Raw genomic sequence first — 26,952 nt, 5'->3', positions numbered from 1 at the left:
GACGATTCAGATGATGATGTTGATTTTACAGAGTACAGTGGTACTGAGAGTGATGACAGTGATAGCTCGGAGAGCTCAGTTGTCACAGTCATTGAGAGAAAATCTCACACAATGGATAGACCTTCACAGGTGAAGGATGAACCACTGTTTACTATTGGAACTGGTTCTCCAAAGAGTCCTGAAACTGAACCAGTGAGCAGAGAGGATCAGCACCTCATACGAAGGTCTGAGAGAGTTACAAAGGGTGCACCACCCAAGAGGTACTCAAAAGAGTTTGCTAACTTAGCTGTTGCATGTGTTGCTGTTGTACACAACCGAGGTCAGGTTGGAGCTGTGTCTAAGTCAGAGACAAAGACACAACAGAGAGTTGCTAGCCAAGGTAATGCAGATGCACTCATTCCTTGGAAACCAGACAACCAGAGAGGTACACTGGGGAAACCAGTGGCGGGGAGTTCCAAGGGTGGAACTGAAACAACAGGGGAGTGTTATGTGTATAACAACTGTTTGTTTTCTTCTCTGGATCACGCTTTGCTTGCCGCAACACGCATTGATTCTTTTGGGGGAGGATGTTACGAAAAAGGAGCAATGCAGAAGCGAGCTCCAGGTGGCTGTAATGCAAAACAGGATGTGAATGTTATGGGACTGTACCGTGGGAACAAGGGACGGTCTATTCTGTGCACTGAGCGCCGGATGTTAGCTCAGAGTGGCACATGACCCTGTACTGGAAGTACATGGGTGGAGTTATTCTCTCTCTGCAGTTGGGGACGAGAGTGTACAGACATGATTTCTCTGTACTGCTGGAAAGACAGGAATAAAGGCATGTAAATATATTTCTGTCTGTCTCTTTCCCCTCCCTGGCAATGGGAGGGGGGAGGAGTGGTGTGTTCTTCTTCACGTTGGGAAGAATCGCCGAGTAAGACCTCGCCTTGATCTTGCCGGGAGTCGCAGACAGGGAGGTCAACAAGAATTCAAGCCGGGCACCTGGAGGGTGGCCAATTCCTCTGACTTTTGGTTTTTATTGGCTTGAATCAACATCTGGTAGCAGTGCCGATGGTTTTGACTACGCAGCAAAAAGACTGGCTGCTTCTTGAGAACACAGACATTTTGGATCTTGAAGGTTTTAACAATGTTTTTGGGTGGCATGCATATTTGTGGTACGACAAGGTGAAAGCACACAAAGCTTTTAAAAATCATATTGTCAGGAGAGCACTGTTTAATGTTTGGACTAGATATAAAGATCTGTTGGAAAATAAAACTCCAAGGTGGTTGTCACCAATGGAGGCTAAGGCTCAGAGGAAACTTAACATGGAGGCCAAATGGCCAAAATATTGGGAAATTTTGGAACAAGAAGGGGACAGACTGAAATTGCAGAGTTTTGAGAAATTGAAAGATAAAGTGCGAGATTGGCTTCACTATTATCAGATAATGGAGGTTTACAATTTGGACAAGAAAGTTGGTTTCCAGGTGGAAAAATCTAAATTGGAAACAGAATTGCTAGAATCCAAAACTAAGACTTTGTCAAAAATGTATAACTTGCTGCTGAAATGGAATACTCAGGATGAGATGGTTAAATCTGTAATGATTAAATGGGCACAAGACGTTGGACATAATATCATGTTTGCTGACTGGGAACAGTTGTGGACCACCGGGATTAAATTCACGGCATGTAATGCCTTAAGAGAGAATATTATGAAAATGATATACAGGTGGTACATGACCCCAGTCAAGCTTGCAAAAATCTATCATTTGCCCGACAATAAATGTTGGAAATGTAAGGAAAATGAAGGTACATTCTTTCACCTTTGGTGGACGTGTCCCAGGATTAAGGCTTTCTGGGAAATGATATATAATGAATTGAAAAAGGTATTTAAATATACCTTCTTGAAGAAACCAGAGGCCTTTCTCTTGGGCATGGCTGGCCAAGTGGTGCCAAAGAAGGACAGAACTTTTTTTATGTATGCTACAACAGCAGCAAGAATACTCATCGCAAAGTATTGGAAGACGCAAGATCTACCCACTCTGGAAGAATGGCAGATGAAACTGATTGACTGTATGGGACTGGCAGAATTGACGAGCAGAATCCGCGACCAGGGAGAAGAGTCGGCTGAAGAAGATTGGAAAAAAATTAAGGACTATTTACAGAAATACTGTAATACTAAGGAAAGTTAAATGGTGTTGGATTGAAAATGAATGGTATCGAGCTGTAATGATACAAAGGAACATAGATGGGAAAAAAGGGTTTGAAAAATAAGGTAATGTTATAAGCTGTAATGCTTTAAATGAAGGATTTGCTGAACAAATAACTTTAATTGGGACAAAAGGAGGAGAAGTATGAGGAGGTCTGAGAAATTTGTTATTTAAGAGTATGGTTTATGAACTTTATGTCTTTTTTAATGTTTTTGTTTGTTCTGTTTCTGTTTGTTTAAAAAATTGGAAAATTTAATAAATATTCTTTTAAAAAAAATGTTACCATTGTTCAAACTTACTGTTACATTGTCTCTTGATAATGATTAGCACTTGCCAAGCTTCTAGTTATATTATAATCCACAATGCGTCTTATAATCCAAAATATTTCCACTGTGAGTCCAAAAATTTTCCAGACGTATTTATAATTCAAATTAGATTTGTAATCCAAATGGTAATTGTAATCCAATATACTGTGTCCAGTGTATAAGGTGACTTTTGAACCCCGGAAAATTTTCTCCAAAGTCGGAGGGCGCCTTATACGCCAGGTATGGGTGGCGCGGAACAGAGCCCGCCCCCTGTTGCTGGCCAGCGTATTAGGCAACTGGGCTTATAAGACGAACCTCCAAATTGCAGCTGCTAATAGGCCAGAATCTACAGTATATAGGCTATTTCTATCAGTTTTTATTCAAATACAGGCCCCGTCCCCCCCCCCTTCTCCTACTAAGGCTCTTACCAGGGACTTCTGCTCCCTGGGATTACCTCCCAGTTACGGAAGTGTCCTCCTGCCAAGCTTTGGTAGGACTTGCCAAGATCCAGGGTCCTTTTTAGAGGTTTTTTAAAAAAGAATTTGCAATGTTTTCAAGCCTTTCAGTGCTTTCATTCATAAAATCTGCATCCCCATTCAAAAACAGAGTACTCCAATCGCTTCCTGTATCTTCCTTTTAAGGAATCAAAGAACAAAGAGCTACAGTTTCTTCTTGTATCCAGAGTACATAGTGTTAATAGGTAGCAAAGTAACAAAGTGCAGTTTAAAAAGTATCTAAAGACTGATGTGTCTCCAAAGGTTTTTTTCCCATTCACAAGTCTGTATTGCAAAATCTTCCCTTCAAAATACGGAAGTTGACTTCCTGTTTAGATTCCGTCTTTGACAAATCTAAATTAAATCCAATTCTTTTTATTTTGAAAAGTCCATTGTTGTTGACAATACCTTTTTTCCTTTGAAAGTCTGCTGCTTCAGGTGGCGATTTGTGGTTTCGGGTTTCTGAGCTGCACTGGAGCCATGGGCAGGCTCAAGCCACTGTCTCTCACCCCCCCCCCCACTCGCTGCTGATGCAGTGTTGGGGCTCCGGCAATTGCGTCAAGCCTCTTCATGCCCGACTGGTCCCCTCGACACCCCACTACCCGCGGGGCTTTTGGGGGGGGTATCTAACCCTGGCACTCACCCCCACTGCTCAAAAGCCCTGGTAACGGTCGTCTTTTAGACAGACGACTCACACCGCCTCGCCATTTCCCTTCGCAGACAAATCGGAAGCCCAGGATCAGGTTACTTTCAAGAGTCATGGCTTCCAGTGCTGCCCAATGGATCGGTAAGTTTTCTGGTAGAGCATTCAATCACGGTGCTGGTTTTAGACATTTTGAGCTGCCAATACATCGCAGTGGTCGGAGAGCTGTGATGTATTCCTAGCTCAAATTGCCTGCACATGACAAAGGCGCAGGCAGGCAGGTGGAGGAGCCCAAAAATGGTGCCCCCCTGCGCAAGCCCCAATACCTCTCCGGCTCCATCCATGTCCTCATCTCCACTCCCCTGGAACTCACCAGATCTCTCGGAGCTCCCTGGGAGGGAACGCTCAGAGGTTCTGCGAAGGGATGCAGGAGACAACCTGACAAGGTCAACCGTCCATCTTCCCCCTTCCATCCTTATGAGCTTTGCAGGATCCGTCTCTTTCATCCTTCCTGAGCAGTCGAGAAGCCACAACAAGCTGCAGGGTCCTGGGAGAGAGGAAGAAGCAAAGGGAGCCTCAGAGGCCCTGCAGGGATTTTCTTGCCCTAGATATTCTCCTGCCCCTGGAGAAGCACAAATGGGGTAGCTCCTTCCCAAGAGAAGCCCCATTTCTAAAGATCTCCAGTGATTCCAATTTCTTCTGTATGCTCCTCACCCCACTTGCAAGCCTGGCATGGTCTGCACAGTAGTGACCTCAGAGTAGATCCCATTGAACTCAGTGGGGATAATTGACAGAACTTGGTACCAAAACCAGTCACCGTTCTGTCCCCAAGCCTGAAAACTGCAACCCCAGAGTATGGGCAGAAAATAGCAGAGTAGATATTACATGTAGGTGCCCCCATGCTAGGTGCTTTGTATGGAGAGCCCTGTTCACAATCTTTGAGCTCTCTCATCACAAACCAGACAGATGTTGTGGCCGTATCTGCCTGTCAGGGGTTGCATGGGGACCCAATCTGTATTTGGAAGCAGAGGAGCCGGTGATGCCACATTTTTGAAATATCAGGAAACTAATACACCCCTCCTCCTTAGATATCGTCTGTGCTTATACACCATCTTCGCAAGTCTCCAGTCCCAAAATGTGGCCCCCACCCTGGCACGGAAGCAATCAAAGTATAGATCTTCCACGTGTCCTAAATCTGCAGTGTTCTTAAGAACACCAGGCATGTATATCCTCCAAAAACTCCAGAGGTGAGCTTTACACTCCTCTTGTGACAAGATTCCCAAAGGCTTAGGGTAGCTTGATAGAACTAGTCTATTTTGAGAAAGCACCAATGTCTCCTGTTAGTAGTAGGAGCCACACAATGACTGATAATCCCTCTTTTGTCCCAGAAGGTGGGGAGTAGGTGTCTTGTATCCTTGCTTTATTCTTCTTGATAATACATAAATAAATGTCCCCTACTGTATCTTACATTTTTCTAAGAGAGTATTATTCACAATCATGCTTGCCATATATTCCGTATAGATTGTCTTAGTTCCCTTTAGAAAAGCCTCTCCAATCCCTGGCTCCTGTGGGAGGGAGTTCCAGTTTTACCTACGCACTGTGGAAGTTATAAGTTTAATGTAAATAAAACATTCTGCAACAGCAGCAGCTGCAGAGACACTCCAGGATGGGGAACATCCTTGAAAGCTCACTCTGGGATCAGAGAGAGAAACGTTGGCAGACCTGCCACCCAGAGCCCCCTCCTTCTCCTCCCTGCATTGCCTCACCCCCTTCAGGACAAGATCTTGGGCTCCTTAAGGCGGCTTTCCATCCTCTCCTCTCAAGGAAGGCAGCTCCGTTCCCTTGAACCCTGGCAAGCCCAGTGCAGCCAGCTCAGCCCTCTGGCTCTCCCCTTTTCTCCATGGAGGAGCCCCAGGCGTGGCCCCTGCCCAGAGAGGCTTCCCTTGAGGCTCTGGGCTGGAGACCTGAGCTGATCTGGAGGAGGATCTGGCAGGGGAAAGGACGGCCTGGCAGGGGCTCCTCCACTGGAAGGGGCATTCTGGGCATGCCCTCCCCCCCCCGACCCCTCCCTGCTTCCCCAAAGAGGATGCCAAGGAAGAGCAGAGCTGGAGACCCCCTGGAAACTCGCCCCCTCCCAGGCTTGGCAGAGAGGAATGGGGAGGGCAGGACCCTCTGCTCCCAGACTTGGGGGTCTCCCCCTGCAGCCCCGGGACCCCCTTCTCCCATGGGCACCCCAAGGGGGAAGAGAGAGGAGACTCACCGGATTCTTCCCAGGAGGGAAACCGAGGCAGCGCGTAGAGGAGACAAGAGACAAAAGACGGGACTGGGCACGGAGGGAGGGGATCCTGCTCTGGAGAGCCAGCCCCGCCTCTCTACTTCCGGTCCTCTCTAGGACTCCGGCTCTGGTCGATTTAACCCTTCGCAAGCTGAGCACAGGCCCCTGGCTGGCTGTCCTCCTTCCCTCCCAGAATCCGGGTGGTCCAGGGCATGTGCAGAGTTCTCTGTGATTCTCGGCTCAGAGGCCCTCAAGACAGCAGCTTAGTGCCCTGCCCCCAGATGGGTGGGGTATAAATGAAATAATAATAATGCTTAAGGCGGATGTTCCGCTTTCTAGAAACGGGGGCCAAATGTTCCCTGGGTTTCTGCTCCTTCCCTGAGTTTTGTCCCCGTTCAATCCTTGGGACGCAGCAGCCCTGCTTCCCTCACAGATTCAGACCTGGGGGGTTCGTGAGCGAGGGGCCCTTTTCCTCTGCTCTCCTCCCTCTCAGCCACTCCGGAGGGATTTCCAGTCAGTCTCGCCGACCCAGGGGATCCCCTCAGCCCTGGGGGGTCTCCTTTTCCCCTCTCACTGGAAGGACACTCCGCTTTCGTCCGCCTCCCCATAGCTTCTCCCGTTGAATTCCCGCCTGACTCCTCTCCCCAGACCCTCCTCTCCCAGTGGAGATTCTCCTCACCTTCCCCTCCAAGGTGCCCCCCCCTCAGTCCATCCCTCTCCCAGTCCCCCCTTTCTCCCTCTCAGAAAACTCCCTCAGAATTGGCTCCTTTTATTTTCCCTCCAAAAGGGCTGGCTCCGCCCCTCGCTGTCTTGGGAGCCAATCAGAGCGAGGCTCCAGCCCCATGGTGGTATTTCTGAGAGACTACGCACCCTGACTGGCCTGGTTCTGCTGTCCATCACAGACCCAAGCAAGGGGGGGCATCCGGCAGATATCGATATCTATAGATCATCCACGTCTTTCAGTTAACTGTCTATTTCAAACTCTTAGGGTTTAAGGTGATTGAAAATCACTATGCCGCGTGCCAGGGCCCCCCCGCAAAGCCTAGGGGAATCCCCCAGCAGAATTTGACTCCGAAGAGAGACCCACGGACACGAATAAAGCGAAGTTATTATGAGGGCCAACAGGCCTGGCTCCATGTTCAACCACACACACACACACACACACACACTTTAAATGGAGAACATTTGAATAATAAAAACAAAGAAATAAAAAGGGGTGCTATAGGAATTTTAATGTCTTACATATATAAAATGTTCATAACTGTACAAGGCAAACACATACATAAATATATAAACCACACGTCTGGAAAAAGTACAGGAAAACAGTCCTAAAGTCATTTTGACTCTTTCAAGCACCTCAAATATTTCTCTGCAAAGAGGAAGGAAATGGAAAAGCCTCCCCACTGTCTCTTTATTCACAAATCCTGTCTGTGTATTAATAGGGTGAGCCTGTGAGCTGGATTCAGGAATTAAGTAGTTAACATCACAAAAGAGTGGCCAAATGGCCCAGGTAATGCAATCAGTGATCCAATATCCTGGCAGACAGGAGAAAAACAACACACTCAGATTTCTGCTGTAGACCACCCCTTCTCTGATGTATGTATGATGTATTGGGGGTGGTGTCTTGGGCTCCAGGGCGGGCAATTTCAAATGTCTATCTTCTTCTTTGGCGATCCCTCATAGCCGAGTAAGATTGCCTTCCATAAACACGGTTTTAACAATGAGCCCAGAAGTGACTGTGAAGGGCAATTCTGGATCCACATGTCATTCCACAGTGGGGACATTGGTTTCAGGGCGGAAGTTGATCATGGTATAGATTTGCCAAGCGTGCAACATGTTTCTCCCTTGAATCCTGAGTTCGAGTGTCTTCAAAGCCCATGACACCTGTGCAGGCCTGTGTTTCCCAGTTGTCAGTGTTTATATTATATTTTTTTAGATTTGCCTTGAGACAGTCTTTAAACCTCTTTTCTGGACCACCAGCATTACACTTTCCATTTTTAAGTTCGGAATAGAGTAGTTGCTTTGGAAGAGGATCATCAGGCACCACACAACATGACCAGAGGAAGTTGATGTTGAAGAATCATTGCTTCAACACTGGTGATCTTTGCTTCTTCCAGTACACTGGTATTAGTTCGCCTTTCTTCCCAAGTGATGTTGTCAGGGGCTCAGGAGCAGAAGCACAGGGGAGAGAGGAAATGGAGAGCGAAGGGGAAGAATCTGAGGTCAGCGTAGGGGAGTATGACAATGACCCGAGAGATTCCATGAGCTTCTCCAGCGAATCAGAAGATTCCCAGAAGGGGGCGCCGATGGTCAGGGCAAGGGGGGTCCCAGGGGGGACGCACCAGAAACAAGGGGCCAGCGGGGACTCCCAAAGCAGCAGCGGGAGATCAGGACCAGCTTCCCCACCAGAGCGTAGTGGGGGGGAAGAGTCCCATGTGTCAGGACCAGCGTCTCCTCCAGCGGGGAGAGAAGATGAGTCAGGGCTGACCACGCCTCCATCGGAGAGTGGGAGAGTGGGGGAACGGAGGGGAGGTCAGTTCCAGCTAGCCTCCCCGAAGGGGGAAGCAGGGACAGCAGCAGTGTAACGGTCAGGAGGAAGGTTGCCGGCTGGGCGCGCGCGCCAAGTTCGAATGTACAGGCGCGCGGGACAGCAGAAAACCCGGATTGGGAACCAGGTCCTAAAGCCCGCCGGAGGAAGGGGGAAGACTCAGGGGACTCAGCGTCAGAAGAGTCTAGGAAGGGCGAGACCCCGACGGACAGGCGGAACCAGAGGAAGAGGTGGAGCAAGGCTAGAGTCTTAAACTGGTGTCTGGGGGGAGGAGATTCAGACGGAGCTTCAGCGGTCTAGAGTTTGAGACGTAGAGCTGCACGCTGCGGCTGTGAAAGCGAAACTGAACTTCAATAAAGACTTTCGTACTTAACAACGAACCGGCGTTGGCCCTTTGTGAGCTGGGACCTCGGGCAGCTCTGACAGATGTGTAAAAATTTTCTGAGACACCGTTGATGGAATCTTTCGAGGAGTTGGAGATGGCATTTATAAGTGGTTTATATAATGGCTTGTGCGCCATTGTTCAGGGTCCCTCCTGCCTCCTGCGTGGGGTTGTGAGCACCCTGTTGCAACAGTTAATAAAGATCAGGCTTAGTAGCTGCTTTGCTTCTCAATATTCTCTGATTGGCCTCTGTTATTTTCTCCCACCGACAGCGAACCTACAAAAGGTCTCTATATGGGCTCTTGGGTACCCCATAAGGGAAAAGGAACAGTTTTTTTTACTTATATCACCTTCTCTCACTTCTCTTCCAGAACAATGCTCATTTTGCTTAGAAGCACCCCATGTACACCCCATCTTTTCTGAAATACGGGGTGGTGGTGGTAGAACCCACCCCTAACAGCAGAGAAAAGGCAGAGGGAGAGGTGCAGGTGGGCGGCCGGATACCACGTAAAAGAGCTTTGCAGTTTGTTTGTTTACTTATGCCGGTGGTTTTCAATCTTTCTGAGTCCACGGCTCCCTTGACCAAGAACAGTCTTTCTGCAGCTCCCCTGTGGGATAATGGGGGCAGAAATCCCCACTTACATTCAGGGCCACTGGGATGCACATCAGTGGCATGGGGGTAGCCAGGATTTTTGTAGGGGGTGTTTGTGGAGACAGGCCTTGGGGGGGCAGAACCTCGATTAGCTATGTATTGTTATTGATTTAAGGGTGGGCACCTGCCTCTCCCTGCTCCCCCCCCCGGCTAGCCCCATGGACTCATTGGGGATTCTCCCGTTCTGCCCCCACCCCATTCCGCCCCCATCCATTTTCGGCATGGGGATGCCCCTGTTTTGTTTTTTACTAGTGCTTGCTAAATTTAAGCGCATGGAATTCTGGAAGCAGAAGGAACAAAACAGCAGGCAACATTAGACCAAAACATTACTAGCAGTCATTGGAGAATGCCATCAGTGTTGACTGACACCTGCCTTGATTTTGCAGTTTTATATATTTGCTATTCCACCACTCTGCGTCTTTACCTCTTTGTCCTCTCTGGCAGTCAGCCCTCCCCTTCTGGATTTCCCATCCACTGACCCCCAACCCCCCAGGAGACTGCCTAACCATAGAGCTACGGTTACAGAGCAGCCTGTGGTCGGATGAGAACCGGACGTGACGACCTGCCCCTTGCCCTCCAGCTATTGGGGCTTCGTTGGGAAACTGCCCCTCCCCCGCCCCAATTAACTGAAGGAATTAGAACCATAGAACCGGAAGGGGTCCCAAGTGTCATCTAGTCCGACCCCCTGCAATGCAGGGATCTCAGCTAAAACAAAATGAAATATTTCTGACACAGTTTGGAGTACGTTATTATTTGGAATAAAATAATCTTGGAAAAGGATATTCATAACCAGAAGAATGCCAAGAAGCGCAAGTAATTCTGTTGCAGGAAGGGAACACAGTATGAATGGAGGCCCGGGAATAAGAGAACCAATCAGAAGAGACCCGAGAGGCGGCGGCGAACCAATCAGGGGAGCCGGAAGCTGGAAGCCCATTGAAGCCGTTGCGTCTTGGTCATTCATCTTCTTCCGCCCCGGCTGCTGCTGCTCCTCTCCAGGGGAGAGACAGGCTTCGCCTCCAGTCTGCATCTTCCCTGGATCCTGCCCTCCGAGGAAACCACCTGAGGCTGCCCAATGGTAAGGCTGGCCCTGAGGAATCGTAGAATTGAACCGGGCACCTCCTTCTGCATGCAAAGCAGCTGCTCTGCCTTGGAGCTACGCCCCCTCCCCTAATAGCATAGCCCAACATCCAGGACCCTGCCTTAAAAAAAAGCTATCCATGATAATGACACTGGACTACCCTTGAGGGTTGTCGTATAGTACTGCTCAAAACCCCTCTAGCAAAACGGGCCTAACGACACCAGGCTGCTCTGAGGGGCTGTTATAACGGGGGGGGCACCCTCAGACACAGCCCTGCCCCCCTTTGTAAACAGGTGTAATAATGAGGGATCTTTTCTCCCATGGGGTTAAAGGGGGGGGATGTAACACTGTGCAACCTTCATTCACATGATGAGTTTTTTTGGGAGGGGGGTCTCCTTCGTTGCCTCTGCCAGGGATTGGACCTGGGACCTTCTCACAAAGCAAATGGGGAAATAGAGGTTTTTTTTGGGGGGGAGCAAGGGAATTTATGTTTGCAGGGAGGGGAGGGGGAATCGCCTGCCAACCCCCCCCCCCCGCCTCCTGCTTCCTAGAGAGGCAGATTTTCCATGAAACCTCATTAAGAGATTTTGGATATGATCCTAAAACCTCACAAAGCTGAGTGACTGGGCAAACCCAGGCTAAACGTCCCCTAAAGACCAAGACATGGTTTTCTAAAGCTTCTATGTAAAGTTTGACATTCTTCCTGTTCCCTGTCTCTCCCTTGCAGTCCCTGGACTGGTCCCTGCTTCTCCCCCCCCCCTTAAATATATATGTATTTTATAAGTTTTGTTTTTTCAGAATGTTGAACATAACAAACATATAAAAACAACTCTCTGTCAAAGCGTCCCCCCCAGTGTGTGTCTCTGTGGGAAAACATAGTGTACATGTCACGACAAAGTCACCCTCATAGCTTTTTCCAACTAATGATTGAGCTCCTTTTGTCAGTTTTTCTGAAAGTGCAATCATCCAGATTTACTCTTTCCATTGCAAGTGTTCCAGAGATCTCCAATTTTGATCAAAGACTTGTCGAGCAGCTACTAAAACAAAGGTGACGAGTTCTTTAAACCTCAAAATTGGCATTGTTATCTCTTTTAAAAAAATATTTTTTAACAATACCAAAGTTGGGGTACATAGGATGTTTTGTTTTCACCATTTTTTTAGTTTTTTGATAATATGTGTTTGGATTTTGGATTAGTATCTGTAATTAGAATTTCAACTTTGAAGTAAGGGTGTAGAGCAGCGGTCAACAAACTTTTTCAGCCGTGGGCCGGTCCACTGTCCCTCAGACCTTGTGTGGGGCTGGGCTATATTTTTTGTGGGGGGGAATGGATGAATTCCTGTGCCCCACAAATAACCCAGAGATGCATTTTAAATAAAAGGATACATTCTACTCATGTAAAAACACGCTGATTCCCGGACCGTCCGCTGGCCAGATTGAGAAGGCGATTGGGCCGCATCCTGCCCCCGGGCCTTAGTTTGCCTACCCCTGGTCTAGGGTCTAGAGGCATGTGCAGTAACTGTTTGGTTTGTTAGAAAATGTGTAATTTGAGGCACATTTAGCCAGTTCCAGATGTTGTCTAGCTTTGCTTAAAATTTGTTCGCCAGTCAAAGGTATGCCATCTGTGTAAATGTCTCCGACCCTAAATAAATATATTTCTCCATTGTTCACATCAAAGAGCTGCTCTCTGCTTTGAAGTGCATCGTGGCAACAGGTGAGAGAGTCCCAGAAGTGGCCCACTTTACCCTTGCTTGTGTGTCAAGTAGGGAAGGGACCTTAAAAAAAAGTTATATTTTCTTCTTCTTCCAGAATCTGGTTACCATCCAGGCCCTCTTGACCTTTGAGGAGGTGGCTGTGTTTTTCATGGAGGAGGAGTGGGCTTTGCTGGATCGTGGCCAAAGAGCTCTGCACAAGGAAGTCATGGAGGAGAATTATGAGATGGTGGCCTCTCTAGGTAAGGGCAGATTTGTATCCCTCTTGGCTGCTAGACATTGAAAGAGCCAATCTGCTCTTTGTTCCATTTATTGAACATGGTCTTAACAGTGTGTCCGTAAGTGACTGTGGAGTCCAATTCTGGATGCACACATCTTTCCACAGTGGGGACATAGGTTTCTTGGCAGGAGTTAATCACAGTGTCTTTATAGGATCTGGATATGGCAATTCCTCCTTTTTGCCTTTGCGGTCAAAAATACAGATTGGCTTGAAAGGGCTGGATTGTTTTGTGGCCCAAAATAGCTAATAGTAACTCTTTCCTTGGCAGAATCAGACCTCAGTTCCTGTTGGGAAGAAGAACAAGATCCATTCCTCCAGGACCCCAAAGAAGGGGAGACCTCAGCAGGTATGCGCTTAGTCTTAGTTGTGTCATGGGGCTCTTTTTGCTCCAGAAATATAACTATAAATATAAATAATTTATACCCTGCCCATCTGGCTGGGTTTCCCTAAACAGGGCTGCCTTCAGATTTCTCCTAAAAGTCAGGTAGTTGTTTATCTCCTTGACATCTGATGGGAGGGCGTTCCACAGGGCGGGCGCCACCACCGAGAAGGCCCTCTGCCTGGTTCCCTGTACCCTCACTTCTCGCAGGGAGGGAACCGCCAGAAGGCCCTCAGCGCTGGACCTCAGTGTCTGGGCTGAACGATGGGGGTGGAGATGTTCTTTCAGGTATACTGGGCCAAGGAAGATAAGTCCTGCTTCTGGGCTTCCTATCAGTATTTAGTTGGCCCCTGTGGGGCTCTTGGATTAAATGGACCAGATGGACAAATGCAGCCCTGAAACCTCTCCAGCTGGCCCTTGGGACTCTCTTCTCCCCAGACCCTGACCTGCTTCCCATCTTCCTTGAGTGTTTTTGGTATGGCTGGGTTGTTTCCTTGAAATCTGATGGGGCTTCTTGCCAGCCTGGATGGAAGACAGAGAAGGGTGTGTGGAAGCTCTGCTCCTGTCCAAAGGTCGCATTTACATTCATTGTAAATGCCCCTGGCCCCACAGCGTACAGGCAAGCCACTCTCAAGCCGCATAATGTTGCCCACACAGGGTCTTCTTCTAAAGAGCAGAGACGGCCTCCAGGCTGAGGTTTCCCTTTCATGTGCTGAGATGCACCCCAAATTAAAATATCCTCTGTAGTGGCACTGAGCTGAGATCCTTTTCACGGCAGCAGGGGGATTCTGTTGGGTCCACGTGTCCCCTCTGCTATCCCTCAGCAGGAGAGCTAAGATCTTGCCTTTCCCTGCTTTTGGGAAGAGAGCCATGGCAGTAGTAGCACTAGGAGTGTCTGGCTATTTTGTATTTTGTCATTTGGGTTGAAGGATAAGATCCAGTTGGAAGGGGAGAGATGAGCAGACACAGCTCAGCAAGTTTGAGGAGGAGCAGGAAGGGACTTGTGTTGTTGTGTTGAGACAACATATTCATATTCAGAAGCAAACTTCAGATTCAGCTGGGCAGGGAAGGAAGGAGGGGGACATTCTTGAAAATGGTAAACTCAGAGAAGTGGAGAACTGGGCTTGATCCATAATGAGAGTCTCTGCTTCTGAGTTGTAATTTGAATTGCATTTTCTTTTTCTGACTCAAAACAGGTAATGGGCAGAAGAGTAAGAATTATGGTGAGCCATCTGTGGTGTCTGTAGAAAAAGTGGGGCATGAAGCACAGAAAGAGACCTTTGTAAATCAACGATCACCTGAAAAGCATGTAGGAAATGTGTTGAAGAACTGGAAAACCAAATCCCTTACTACTCAGGACACTGGTGTCCGTGTATCCCTGAATCCACAGGAAGAATGCACAGGAGGTAGCAGTGTGGAGTGTGGAAAGAGCTTCAGTCAGAGTGGAAGCATTAGTTTACATCAAGGAACCCAAACAGGGGAGAAAGCGTTTCAATGCACAGAATGTGGAAAGAGCCTCAGTAGTGCTGGTAACCTTGTCAAGCATACAAAAACCCACAGAGGGGAGAAACCATTCAAATGCATGGACTGTGGAAAGAGCTTCAGCCAGAGTGGAAACCTTATTGCACATCAAAGAACCCACACAGGGGAGAAACCATATGAATGTATGATATGCAGGAAGAGTTTCAGTCTCAATCACCATCTTACTTTACATCAAAGAAGCCACACCGGAGAAAAACCATTTAAATGTATGGAGTGTGGAAAGAGCTTCAGCCAGAGCGGAAACCTTATTGCACATCAAAAAACCCACACAGGGGAGAAACCATTAAAAACTATGGAGTGTGGAAAGAGTTTCAATCTCAATACCCATCTTACTTTACATCAGAGAAACTGCACAGGGGTGAAACTGCATAAATGCATGGAGTGTGGAAAGAGCTTCACTTGTAGGAGCGCACTTACAGAACATCTACGAATCCACACAGGAGAGAAACCATATGAATGCATAGATTGTGGAAAGCGCTTCCGTATTGGGAGTGTCCTTACTTTACATCAAAAAACCCATGCTGGGAATAAGCCATTTAATTGTATGGAGTGTGGAAAGAGCTTCAACCAGAGCGGAACCCTTACTGCACATCAAAGAATTCACACTGGGGAGAAACCATTTAAATGTATGGAGTGTGGAAAGAGCTTCAGTCAGAGCGGAAGCCTTACTGCACATCAAAGAATTCATACTGGGGATAAACCATTTAAATGTATGGAGTGTGGAAAGAACTTCAGTCAGAGTGGAAACCTTACTTTACATCAAAGAACTCACACCAGGGAGAAACCATTTAAATGTATGGAATGTGGAAAGAGTTTCAGTCTCAATCACCACCTTACTTTACATCGAAGAACCCACTGCACATCAAAGAACACTTACCGGCAAAGTGAACATGAGAAGTAACTGGCCGACTTATAGAGAGCTGCTAACTGAAGTAGAAAATCAGTTAAAATTAAAATATTTTGAAGAGATAAGGGAACTAGTAACAGATTGGTTACAGTATTTTCTCTCCCCCCCCAATAATTTTTATTAAGTTTCAATTTGCCAGATTAAACATATCATACCAATTAGTCCAAATTATATCAATACAGATCATAAAGTCCAAATGTTTTCCAAATTAATTTTTTTTTGTGGGGGGTACCCATGCTTCTCAATTGTCAGGAATCCAAACATCCAAATTTGTGCTGCTTTTCCTCACTGCAATGATGTTTCCAGTCACATCTTCTCATCTTTATCATTATTCATTTTCCTTTTCTGTTACCTCCGAGTTTTCTCCAGTCTTATTTTGTCTCTGTGTGGGTTTTGTAATGCTCTCTCGTATGTCTCTCACAGAAATCCAACAATCAAGTTTTTGAGCAGACACGCCATCTTGTCATTCCAATGAAATACAATCTAAATGTCCACTCGTTTACTTTCCAGACCCGCTGCCTCATAATTAGTCTTCCAGGAGGATAACAGACCTTTCAGAATTACGATTCCAGCCTGATATCCAAGCAGCTCTTCCTTCCTAGACCATCCATCTTGCAGCCAAAGTCTGCCTACGCATCGAAACATTTCTTGCTGCGTCACCGAGAGAGACTCACTTCTTTCCAAATCTTTCACAAACATATTATTTTTTCCACACAGTTCATTTTCTCTCCCACTTGCAAATTGGTCGTCGAGACGGTTTTTTAAGGCGGAGGGTTATTAAATACTCACATAAAAATAAAATTAAAAAGTCTCCCCCCCCCTCGTACCGTTCCACATACCAACATGTCGGCCGTTCTCTGATGTTATCTCTGTTCCTTCCGTCCTTCCGTCCCGATCTTCTCTCAGTGGTAAAATTATTAGCAGATAAAAGCATTCCTGACTTCTCTTGAAGCATGTGCGTTTATTTATCCAATTCTTTTCTTCTTTTTAAACATCGCAACCAGGCTTGCTCCTGAAAGTAGCTGGCAGGGAGCTCCAAGCCTGCCTGAGGGCTTTCCGCCTAGTGCCTCTCACCCCCTCCTTCATCCGAACTCGGGGGTGATTTATGGCAACCGCAGGCGAGGCAGTGTCTTTTCAATTCCCTGAAAAGACGAAGGGAGACTGATATACTCCCCATAATCAGCCTCTAATTACCTCGTGCAAGCTGGACAAGATGTTATTGGCAGCCATTTTTCAAGGTGCCCCTAGCGGCCCCCCTGGTTACAGTACTTTCAATTGAATTATAACTTCAAGATAGACAAAAAGAGAGGTTTTAGTTATGAGATATCAAGATTCCAAAAAGAACTTCTAGAAAATAATATTAAAACTGTCAAAAATGTATAACTTGCTCCTAGAATGGCATACAAAGGATAAACAGGTTAAATTGGCTATGATAAACTGGGCAAAGGACATAGGACATAATATAGAAATGGCAGATTGGGAGAGGCTATGGAGAACAGATTGGAATTATTTTTTTTTAAATAGTAAATTTTATTAGTATTTTCCACACAACAAAAAATGAAAAATAACAATACACAAAAACAAATCCAAATCTTACAAATTAATAATATAAACACTAAAAAGGAAAACAAACGTTGACTTCCACCAATCCCACAGCACCTCCTTTACCTCTCATTGTATCTTCCTGTTTTCTTTATCATCTCGATCCTAGCATCCAAATATATATCCCTCTTTCTTAACCTTTCACTTCACAAGGTTATTCCAGACTCAGCCAGATTTCTGTCCTCGAACCTTGTCTTTTAAGGTATTTGTTTAGGCATTCCCATTCCACTACACTTTTTGGGTTTTGTCTTATTATATCTGTCACTTTGGCTAACTCTAAGTATTCTGAAAGCTTACATAACCATTCTCCCCTAGTGGGTAACTGATTCCCTTTCCAATACTTAGCCACCAGAATTCTTGCTGCAGACGTCACTTATAATTCAGTTTGATCTTTTGGGATATTGTTGTTTAATATTCCTAAAAGGAATGCCTCTGGCCTTTTACTATATGATATTCTTTTACTATATGATATTCTTGAAGCTACCAGCATGAGTTTGATCAAACTGCGGGAGGCAGTGGAGGACAGAAGTGCCTGGCGTGCTCTGGTCCATGGGGTCACGAAGAGTCGGACACGACTAAACGACTAAACAACAAGAACAACAACAAAATTCTTAGTATTTTCTTTATTTCTTCATGGATCATGCTCCAAAATTTCCCAATTTTGGGGCATGTCCACCACATAAGGCAGAAAGTTCCTTTTTGTTTCTTACATCTCCAGCACTTATAATTATATGTTTTATTCATTTTTGCCAGCCTTTCTGGTGCCAGATACCACCTGGGATGCTTTTTCATATAGTTTTCTCTTATTAGGTAACATGCTGTGAAATTTATATTTTTTTGTCCACAGTCTTTCCCATTCCTTATATTCAACTGTGAATGGCCCAGATCTTGTTCCCATTTTTTAATAGCGTCACCTTTTCCCTCCTTTTCTATTTTCCTATTTTGTAACAATTTATATATTTTTGAGAGAGTCTGTTGGTTGTTGTATAATATTTCCTTTTCCCATACCAATATTTTTTTATCAAACCCCTTAAATTTATTATCCTTCTCAAATATTGTTTTTAATTGGAAATATTCTAGAGAACGGCTTTGAAATTCACAGCACCTACGCTGAAAGAAAATTATATGAAAATGATGTATCAGTGGTATCTGACTCCACACCTATCAGCCAATCACCCATTCCCACCACCCTTCTGAGTAATACCCCTCCCCACCCTCTCACTATACATAAGGGTCTGGTGACTTCTGTTTCAGTGTATCTGAAGAAGTGTCCATGCACACGAAAGCTCATACCAATAACAAACTTGGTCTCTAAGGTGCTACTGGAATTTTTTTATTTTGTTTTGACTCCTACTAAGTTATCTAAATTGTATAGAACAAGCTCCAATATTTGTTGGAAGTGTAAAGGAGGGTACCTTTTATCATTTGTGGTGGTCATGTAAGTTAACAAAGTCTTTTTGGGAATTGATGTACAATGAATTGAAAAAAATGTTTAAAATAACATTTGTCAAAAAACCAAAAGCCTTTCTATTAGGAATTACAGATTCCGATATCCCAAAAGACCAGAAAAGACTTTTTATGTATGTGACAACAGCTGCAAGGATGCTACTAGCCCAAATATGGAAAGAACCAACAGTTCCAAAAAGGGAAGAATGGCAATGCTGAAATGGCAAAACTGACTGGGAGATTCAGGAATCAAGAAGATAATGACTTTAAAAAAGAATGGGAAAAATTTATAACTTACTTGGGAGACCATTGTAAACACAAAAACGTTAGCTGGACTTTAAAAATAGCTTGTAAAGAAACAAAAGACATGAATGATTTAGAGAGATGAAAACTGTGGAGAACGTAATGTTATGTAGTTTTAGAAAAAAAGATTTTAAGGACCCATGCAGGGACAGGGCTAGTCACAAGAATGAGAGAATCTCATATATGGATATGTTTAAAGTTTTTTCTCTTCATTATTTTAAATTTGCTATTGTAAAAACCAATTTAAAATATTTCAAGTAGAAGAAGAAGAACCTGTACAGGCGAAAAACTGTTTAAATGTATGGTGTCTAGAAAGAGTTTTAGTCTCTTATCACCATCTTACTGTACCTCAAAAATCCCGCACAGGGGAGAAATTGCGTAAATGCGTGGAGTGTGGAAAGAGCTTCACTTACTGGGCAAGAAAGAATCCACACAGGGGAGAAACTATATGAATGCATAGATTGTGGAAAGCACATCCGTACTGGGGGTGTCCTTACTTTGCATCAAAGAACCCACTCCAAGGAGAAACCATTAGAACATATGGAGTGTGGAATGAGTTTCAGTGGGATCGATGGCCTGACTTTGCAACTGAGAACTCACACCAGATAACTAACTTGATAAGTGAATGAAATATGAAAAGAGCTGCCGTGGGAGCAGCAAACTTACTTCCCACAAAAGAATCCACAATCTAGATTCATGTCAGGCTTCAGGGATGTGGGGATATAATAATTTATTTATACCCCCGCCCATCTGGCTGGGTTTCCCCAGCCACTCTGGGTGGCTTCCAACAGAATATTAAAATGCAACAGTCTATCAAACATTAAAAGCTTCCCTAAACAGGGCTGCTTTCAGATGTCTTCTAAAAGTCTGGTAATTGGTTTTCTCTTTGACATCTGGTGGGAGGGCGTTCCACAGCGTGGGTGCCACTATCGAGAAGACCCTCTGCCTGGGTCCCTGTAACTTGGCTTCTCGCAGTGAGGGAACCGCCAGAAGGCCCTCGACGCTGGACCTCAGTGTCCGGGTAGAACGATGGGGGTGGAGATGCTCCTTCAGGTATACTGGATCGAATCTCCATGACCTTGGACTGAGAGGCTGGATGCTTTCCAGAGAGGAAAAACCCATTGCTGCCTCCCAAGGTAAGATGCTGGCCTCACATTCACCTTTGGCCAGTCTCTGTTGGGCCACTAAGACTGGGAGCATCTTCCCAGGCCCCTGTGGGGCAGTGTGAGGAGGCACCTCTTTTGGGGGCAGGGGCAGACCAGAGAATACAGCAGCAGCTGCCCAGAGGATTCCCAAGGAGAGAGGAGAGGAGGCTGAGGGAACACTGCACAAGGGTGTTTGAAAAGGGGTGAGAGGCTACCAGCTCTGCAGGCAAGGGGGGACATAACAGGGCTCCTCAGCCCCACAGGGGAGCCACAGAAAGAAGAAAATTGGTCAAGGGAGCCAGGACTCAAAAAGGCTGAAAACCTCTGGATTAATGCATTGCTACGAAATACACTGTTTTCGAAAGTAAAAAGACTAAACCCTCTCTTGGGCTCAAGGGAAAGAAACACATTGCTTTGGGCTTAATATATATGAATAATACAAATTGCTCAGTTGTTGTCACCATGACAAGTAAATGTTAATTTTCAGGTCTTGTATGTGGAGTCTACTTCATCACTCAGGCTTGAAGGTGAAACTGCTACATCACTCTAAAGAACTAAAAAAAATAGCTAACATAAACACATGGAGTTGGTTTGAGAGGGACTGTAACTCAAGGAAAAAATAACTGACCAAATTAACCTGGCTCTTATTGAGGGGATTAATTCATATTTTGGAACCTAATTCAGTGATGTTTTGTAGATAAACCTTTTGAGTCTGTACCTTCAACAATACCTGAAATATGCAGATCCCATCTGAATTCAGTCAAGTTCTTACCTGCCCACTTGACTGGGCTGCTATACAGGTATTTTCCATTTGAAGGGGGGCAGTTAATCAATCCAGACATTAAGATTTATGTGCCAAAGATCATTGCCCAAATGCTTTAGAGGGCTGAGGTCTGGGGAATTAGTGTGAAATCCGAACTAGAAGGCAGATTTGGGGGCTTCCTCCTGGGATTCTGGTGGCTCATCTGAGTTGGGTATCCCCTCAATAAGAGGCCAGAACTGATCTATCCTATCTCAGATATTGGTGTTATTTTTTAATGCAGTTAAAAGTTGGAGGGAAAGAAAGAAGGGGAGAGAGGGCGTAGTAAACTGGTTCTTTTACACAGCCTATGTGCAAGGTTTTTGTGTCAGCAAAGTCGAAGGAAATGAGGAGTCTCCCCATTGTTTCTTTGCTCACAAATCCTGTCTCAGTGGCACGTTTAAGATATAAATAGGGTGAGCCTGTGACCTGGATTCAGGGACTGAGTAGTTATCATAACAAAGGAGTGGCCAGGATGCCCAGGTAATCCAATCAGGTAACCTGGCAGACAGGATAAAAACTCGCTCAGATTTCTGTTGTAGTCCGCCCCTTGTCTGATGTACATATAATGTAATTAGGGGGTGGTCCTGGGCTACACCCCTTCTGTGATGTATGTATGATGTATGGAGGGGTGGTTTTGAGATAGAGGGTGGGCAGTTCAAAAGTCTATATAAGGGCTGGCACACCTTTGTCCTGGGTTGTCCTCCTCTCTTCTGAGTGTGGGGCGAGCACCCTGTTGCAACAGCTTTAATAAAAATCAGGCTTACTAGCTGTTTTGGTTCTCAATATTCTCTGGTTGGTCTCTGTTATTTTCTCCTACCGATGAAGAACCACAAAAGACTCTATAAGGGCACTTGTGTACTCCATAAGGGAAAGGGAGCAGTTTTTGTTTACAACACAGTTGATAGGAGTTTGTTGATGTGAAGAATGAAGTGAACACTAGACACACTCCATGCATCTAAATGGGTTTTCCCATGAGAACACAGTGGTACCTCTGGTTATGAACTTAATTCGTTCCGGAGGTCTGTTCTTAACATGAAACCGTTCTTAACCTGAGGCGTGCTTTTGCTAATGGAGCCTCCTGCTGCATGTGATCGCATCCTGGGGCAAAGTTTGCTTCCAGGAGCACCTACATCCAGGTTAGTGGAGCTCGTTACCTGAAGCATTAACAAGGAGGATGGTACATAACCAGAGGTGTTACTGTACATAGATGAACTTAACTGAAGCCCTATCCACACTTCTTCCATTTAAATGGTTTCTTCTCTGAGTTTCTTGGTGTTTTGTAAGTGCTCCACTCTCATTGAAGCACATCTCACACTCCATACATTTAAATGGTTTCTCGTGTGTGTGTTTGTTCATGAACAGTAAGTTTCCACCTTTCTCTGAAGCACTTCCCACATTCCAAATATTTAAAGGGTTTCTCCCCTGTGTGAGTTCATAGATGTATGTTCAGTTGTAAACCTTTAGTGAAGCTCTTTCCACACTCCATACATTTAAATGGTTTCTCCCGTATATGACTTTGTTGGTGTACATTAAGGAATCCATTCTGACTAAAGCACTTTCCACACACCATACCTTTAAACATATTTTTTTAAGGTCTCAAATTCAATGCTTTGCATGCAGAAGGTGGTCCCAGGTGAAATCCTCGTCAGGCAGAGAGACCCTGTTGGCATCCGTCTGTCTCGGGAGGCGATGGAGGAGGGGGCCTTTGGGGGTGAAGTCCACCTGTGGGCAGTTTGCAGCACCTGCTGTGGCTGCTTCATGTCATGGGCAAATGCTCAATGCTGGCAGAGGAGCAGCTCCAGATGAACTCTGCTTTCGGCCTCCTATACTGCCTGCTCTTTTTACAGATTTCTGAAAGATGGGCCAATTTCATGGGCAAAGTGATCCCTCTCTCCACAGGGAAATGACTCTCCTGAAACCACTGGCAATGCCCACATTTCCCTGCGCCACCTTCCCTCCCCATGTTGGTTCTTCCCCTCAGCACCTCTTTTATTCCGGCTGCCACCATGGAACTTTGTCCACTTTGCAGTTTAGTGTCAGGGGCTGGTCTGAATCGGAGGACTGGGGAATGCAATTTCTGGAAGATCAGCTTGTAACAGAAGAGGAGAGGGAAGTCCCCCCTGCCCTTCCAGAGTTTCACAATGCAGAGAGACAGGCAGATTCAGAGGCTGCACAGTTGAGACAGGAGCTACCCAGCTTTGAGATAGTAGCTAGGAAACAGAAAGGAGGGAAGCAGCTGGGTGATACATCAGTCAGAGTGGGGGGAAACTCCCCCCCCAACTCTCTGAGATATGAGCCTGTCAGAGAACGAAGGAGAAGAAGTGGGGAAGGGACATCCCCTTGGACGTGGGTAAGTACTGCTATCCTTGCGTGGAGTTGCCTGTTTGTGCTAGTAACATGATACGGTAATAAAAAGAGCAGAAATCTATCAACTGCTCATTAATTCTCATTGGTGAGCTACCAAAAGGGAGGGGGGAACTCCTGAACATGACATGTAGCCATGAATGAGAAGGTATTGTAAAACAATGAATTTATAAAACATAAACAACGTAGGATAGTTTAAGGATTACTTTGTGCACATAAGACTATGCATTTCAGTCTTTCTGCATTTTCATTGTTCCTTTATTGCAACTATAAAAAAGATTTATGCTGTTGTTCTTGTAACAAGGAGTTGGACTAGAAGACCCTTGGAGTCTCTTTCAACTCTACAGTTCTAGTTACAGGTAGGTACCCATGTTGGTCTGCCGTAGTCAAAGCAAAATAAAAAATTTCCTTCCAGTAGCACCTTAGAGACCAACTAAGTTTATTGGCATGAGCTTGGTGCGTGCACACGAAAGCTCATACCAATAACAAATTTAGTCTCTTAAGGTGCTAATGGAAGGAATTTTATTATTTTGTTTCGACTACAGTTCTAGGATTCCAGAGCCTATCCTGCTTCCTAAACACCACTGTTGTGCTCCACTTTCCCCAACTCTCCATTCTCAACTCTCTCTGCCAAAGACCAAATATCAACGGACTCTCAGCCCATTTTCACTCACGATGAGCACTCCAGGGTCACATTCTGCACATCCCTAACTGTACATTGTATATTTCATTATACTTACTATTATGAGACATTTACCTTCATTGTCTTAATACATATATGTACAACTTTCCATACAAACACCAGAACATCAAACACACTCCATGCATTTACAAATGATTTTTCCCTATATGAGTTTGTTGATATGAGAGACAAAGTGAACTCTGTGGGGAAAACTTGGCACACTCCATACATATAAATGAGTTCTTCCCTGTGAGAGTCCATAGGTGTTAATAACTCCATTATAATTGAAACACTTTCCACACTTTTTCCATTTAAACTGTTGCTTCTCTGTGAGATCGCTGATGTCTTGTAAGAGTTCCACTCTCACTGAAGCACCTCCCACAATCCATACACTTATATGGTTTCTCCCCTGTGTGAATTCGTTGGTGTACAGTAAGTCTTCCATTTTGACTGAAGCTCTTTCCGCACTCCATACATTTAAAGGGTTTCTCCCCTGTGTGAGATCGTTGATGTGTTGCAAGAGCTCCTCTCTCAATGAAACCCTTCCCACAATCCATACATCTAAATGGTTTCTCCCCTGTATGAGTTTGTAGGTGTCTTGTAAGTTTTCCACCTTCACTGAAGCCCTTCCCACAATCCTTACATTTAAATGGTTTCTCCCCGGTATGACTTTGTCGGTGCACAATGAGTTTCCTACTACAAATGAAGGACTCTCCACACTCCAAACATTTATATGGTTTCTCCCCTGTGTGAGTCCGTTGATGTACAGTAAGTTTCCCCCCTTGACTGAAACCCTTCCCACACTCTAAACATTTATATGGTTTCTCCCCTGTGTGAGTTCGCTGATGTTTTGTAAGTGACCCACTTTCAGTGTAACTCTTTCCACACTCCAAACATTTATATGGTTTCTCCCCTGTGTGAGTTCGTTGATGTTTTGAAAGAGCTCCACTCTCAATGAAACCTGTCCCACATTCCATACATTTATATGGTTTCTCCCCTGTGTGAGTTCTCCGATGAATAGTGATGTGTGAATACTGACTGAAGCTCTTCCCACACTCCTTACATTTAAATGGTTTCTCCCCTGTGTGAATACGTTGATGTACAGTAAGCTTTCCCCTATCCCTGAAGCTCTTCCCACACTCCATACATTTAAATGGTTTCTCCCCGGTGTGAGTTCGTTGATGTCGGGCAAGACTTCCATTTTCACTGAAGCTGCTTCCACACTCCATACATTGAAATGGTTTCTCCCCTGTGTGAGTTCGTTGGTGTCTTGTAAGAGCTCCACTATCAATGAAGCCCTTCCCACAATCCATACATTTATATGGTTTCTCTCCTGTGTGAATTCGTTGATGTGCGCTAAGATTTCTATTTTTACTAAAGCTCTTTCCGCACTCCATACATTGAAAGGGTTTCTCCTCTGTGTTAGTTTGTAGTTGTGTGCTAAGGTGTTCACTCATGCTGAAGTACTTCACAGATGGCCCCTCAAAATTCTGATTGTCTTCTCCATCACCTGGTTTAAAGTGGGGAAGGGGGAGATAAAATATTGTTAGGTATTCAAGGAAGAGAACAAGAGATCTTAACACACAGCAAGACCAATCACCACCTTCTATTATTTCAACACCTCCAGCATTCCTCCCTCTCCTATGTACATTTTTAGGAAAGGAAATCTAAAAATAGCCTCAATAACCCCTAGTATCCAGTTCTACCTTCAATTCCCATGTAACACTGAGCACCAAGAGAAACCTTCTATGCTGAGATGAGGCATCTATGGCCCTCCAGATGTGGTTGGACTCTGAGTACCATCAACCCAAGTAAACATGGCCAATGACCAGGGATGATGGGAGTTGTAGTGCAGCAACATCTGAAGGGACACATCTTCCCCCTCCTGTGAAAATGCTACGCCTCTGTATTCAGTTTTCTCCTTCCTCCCTGATCTGTAATATCTCACTGATACTTTCCAACCAGCTGTTCACATCACCTAAACCTGCACCAGGGTGCTGGAGAAGATGGGCCCTCGTTCTGATCCAAAAAGGCTCTTTATATATTCCTACACACTGAAAGGAGACATAGAAAGTTGCAGCCTCACAGCAAAGTGGAAGTATGTACCTCTCAATTGGTCCAGGACAACATCCCTGTATTTTTCTGTTCCAAGCGACGAGATGAGCTCAGACTTGAGTATCAGAGTCTCTGTTATGAGGAATAAGTAAAACAGAAGTGCTGTTTATGTCATATGGGACTATAAAAATATTCAAAAATATTAATCTTGTGAAACAAAGACAGCAAAGTATCTGGTGGCCCATTAAAAGTTAATAAATGACACTGACCAGCAAACCATATGCCACCATTTTTACCCTGTGGAATAAGTAAAACACAGGATTTTTTTGCAATTCATACCACAATATCAGCTTACTGACAAAAGTACAGAGTTGCTATAAACTACAATCTTCAATATCAACTTCATTGGGCTGGTCATGTTGTTTGGATACCTGATTATTGTCTTCAAAAGCAACTACTCTATTCCAAACATAAGAATGGAAATTGATATACCAGTGGGCAACAAAAGAGGCTTCAAGACACTCTCAAGGCAAATCTAAAAATATGCAGTATAAGCACAGAAAATTGGGAAACACTGGCCTGGGAGTGCTCCAATTGGAGAATAGCCTTTAGCAAAGGCGTCATTGACTTTGAAGAAGCAGAAACTCGGGATGAAAGGGAGAAGTTAAGAGGAAAGTACGTTTGGTAAACCCTCACTGTGATTAACTCCCGCCCAGAAACCTATCTCCCCACTGTGGAAGGATGTGTGGATCCAGAATTGGAATCTACAGTCACTTATGCACATACCTTTAAGACCATGTTCATGGAAGACCATCTTACTCAGCTACGAGGGGTCGCCAAATAGGAAGACATGGCATGAATAGATGGCTCAAACAGCAGGTTAACATCTCCAACGTCTAGCAGCCAAGAGGAATAAAAATGTGTCCTTACCTAGAGAGGCCACCATCTCATAATTCTCCTCCATGACTTCCTTGTGCAGAGCTCTTTGGCCTGGATCCAGCAGAGCCCACTCCTCCTCTGTGAAAAACACAGCCACCTCCTCAAAGGTCAAGAGGGCCTGGAAGAAGAAGAGGAGGAAGAGGAGGAGGAGGAGGAGGAGGAGGAGGAGGAGGAGGAGGAGAAGAAGAAGAAGAAGAAGAAGAAGAAGAAGAAGAAGAAAACAGAGCTTATC

At 45.2% G+C, this 26,952-nt stretch overlaps 2 protein-coding genes and 1 pseudogene across 3 annotated transcripts in view; 2 read left to right on the top strand and 1 right to left on the bottom strand.

The window, feature by feature from the left end:
* LOC128409384 (zinc finger protein 470-like) overlaps positions 1-26,952 on the top strand; it is a 420,794-nt gene that overhangs the window by 144,663 nt on the left and 249,179 nt on the right. The window lies entirely within an intron of this gene.
* Positions 10,156-15,447, top strand: LOC128409395 (zinc finger protein 184-like). 2 transcript variants are annotated; one of them, XM_053379848.1, is made up of 4 exons: positions 10,161-10,561; positions 12,372-12,516; positions 12,823-12,900; positions 14,130-15,447. In XM_053379848.1, the coding sequence occupies exons 1-4, from the start codon at positions 10,559-10,561 to the stop codon at positions 15,374-15,376; spliced, it is 1,473 nt and encodes a 490-aa protein (XP_053235823.1). In that variant the 5' UTR covers positions 10,161-10,558; the 3' UTR covers positions 15,377-15,447. The 2 variants fall into 2 exon arrangements, with proteins under 2 accessions (XP_053235824.1, XP_053235823.1); XM_053379849.1 differs by lacking the exon at positions 12,823-12,900 and having other exon boundaries at positions 10,156-10,561.
* The window catches only part of LOC128409498 (zinc finger protein 420-like), a 46,062-nt pseudogene continuing 42,356 nt past the window's right edge, over positions 23,247-26,952 (bottom strand).

The sequence above is a fragment of the Podarcis raffonei genome, chromosome 2 (assembly GCF_027172205.1).
Source record: "Podarcis raffonei isolate rPodRaf1 chromosome 2, rPodRaf1.pri, whole genome shotgun sequence".
Classification (NCBI taxonomy): Eukaryota; Metazoa; Chordata; class Lepidosauria; order Squamata; family Lacertidae; genus Podarcis; species Podarcis raffonei.
The sequence above is the reverse complement of the archived record's forward strand: the minus strand, read 5'-3'. Positions and strand labels throughout refer to the sequence as shown.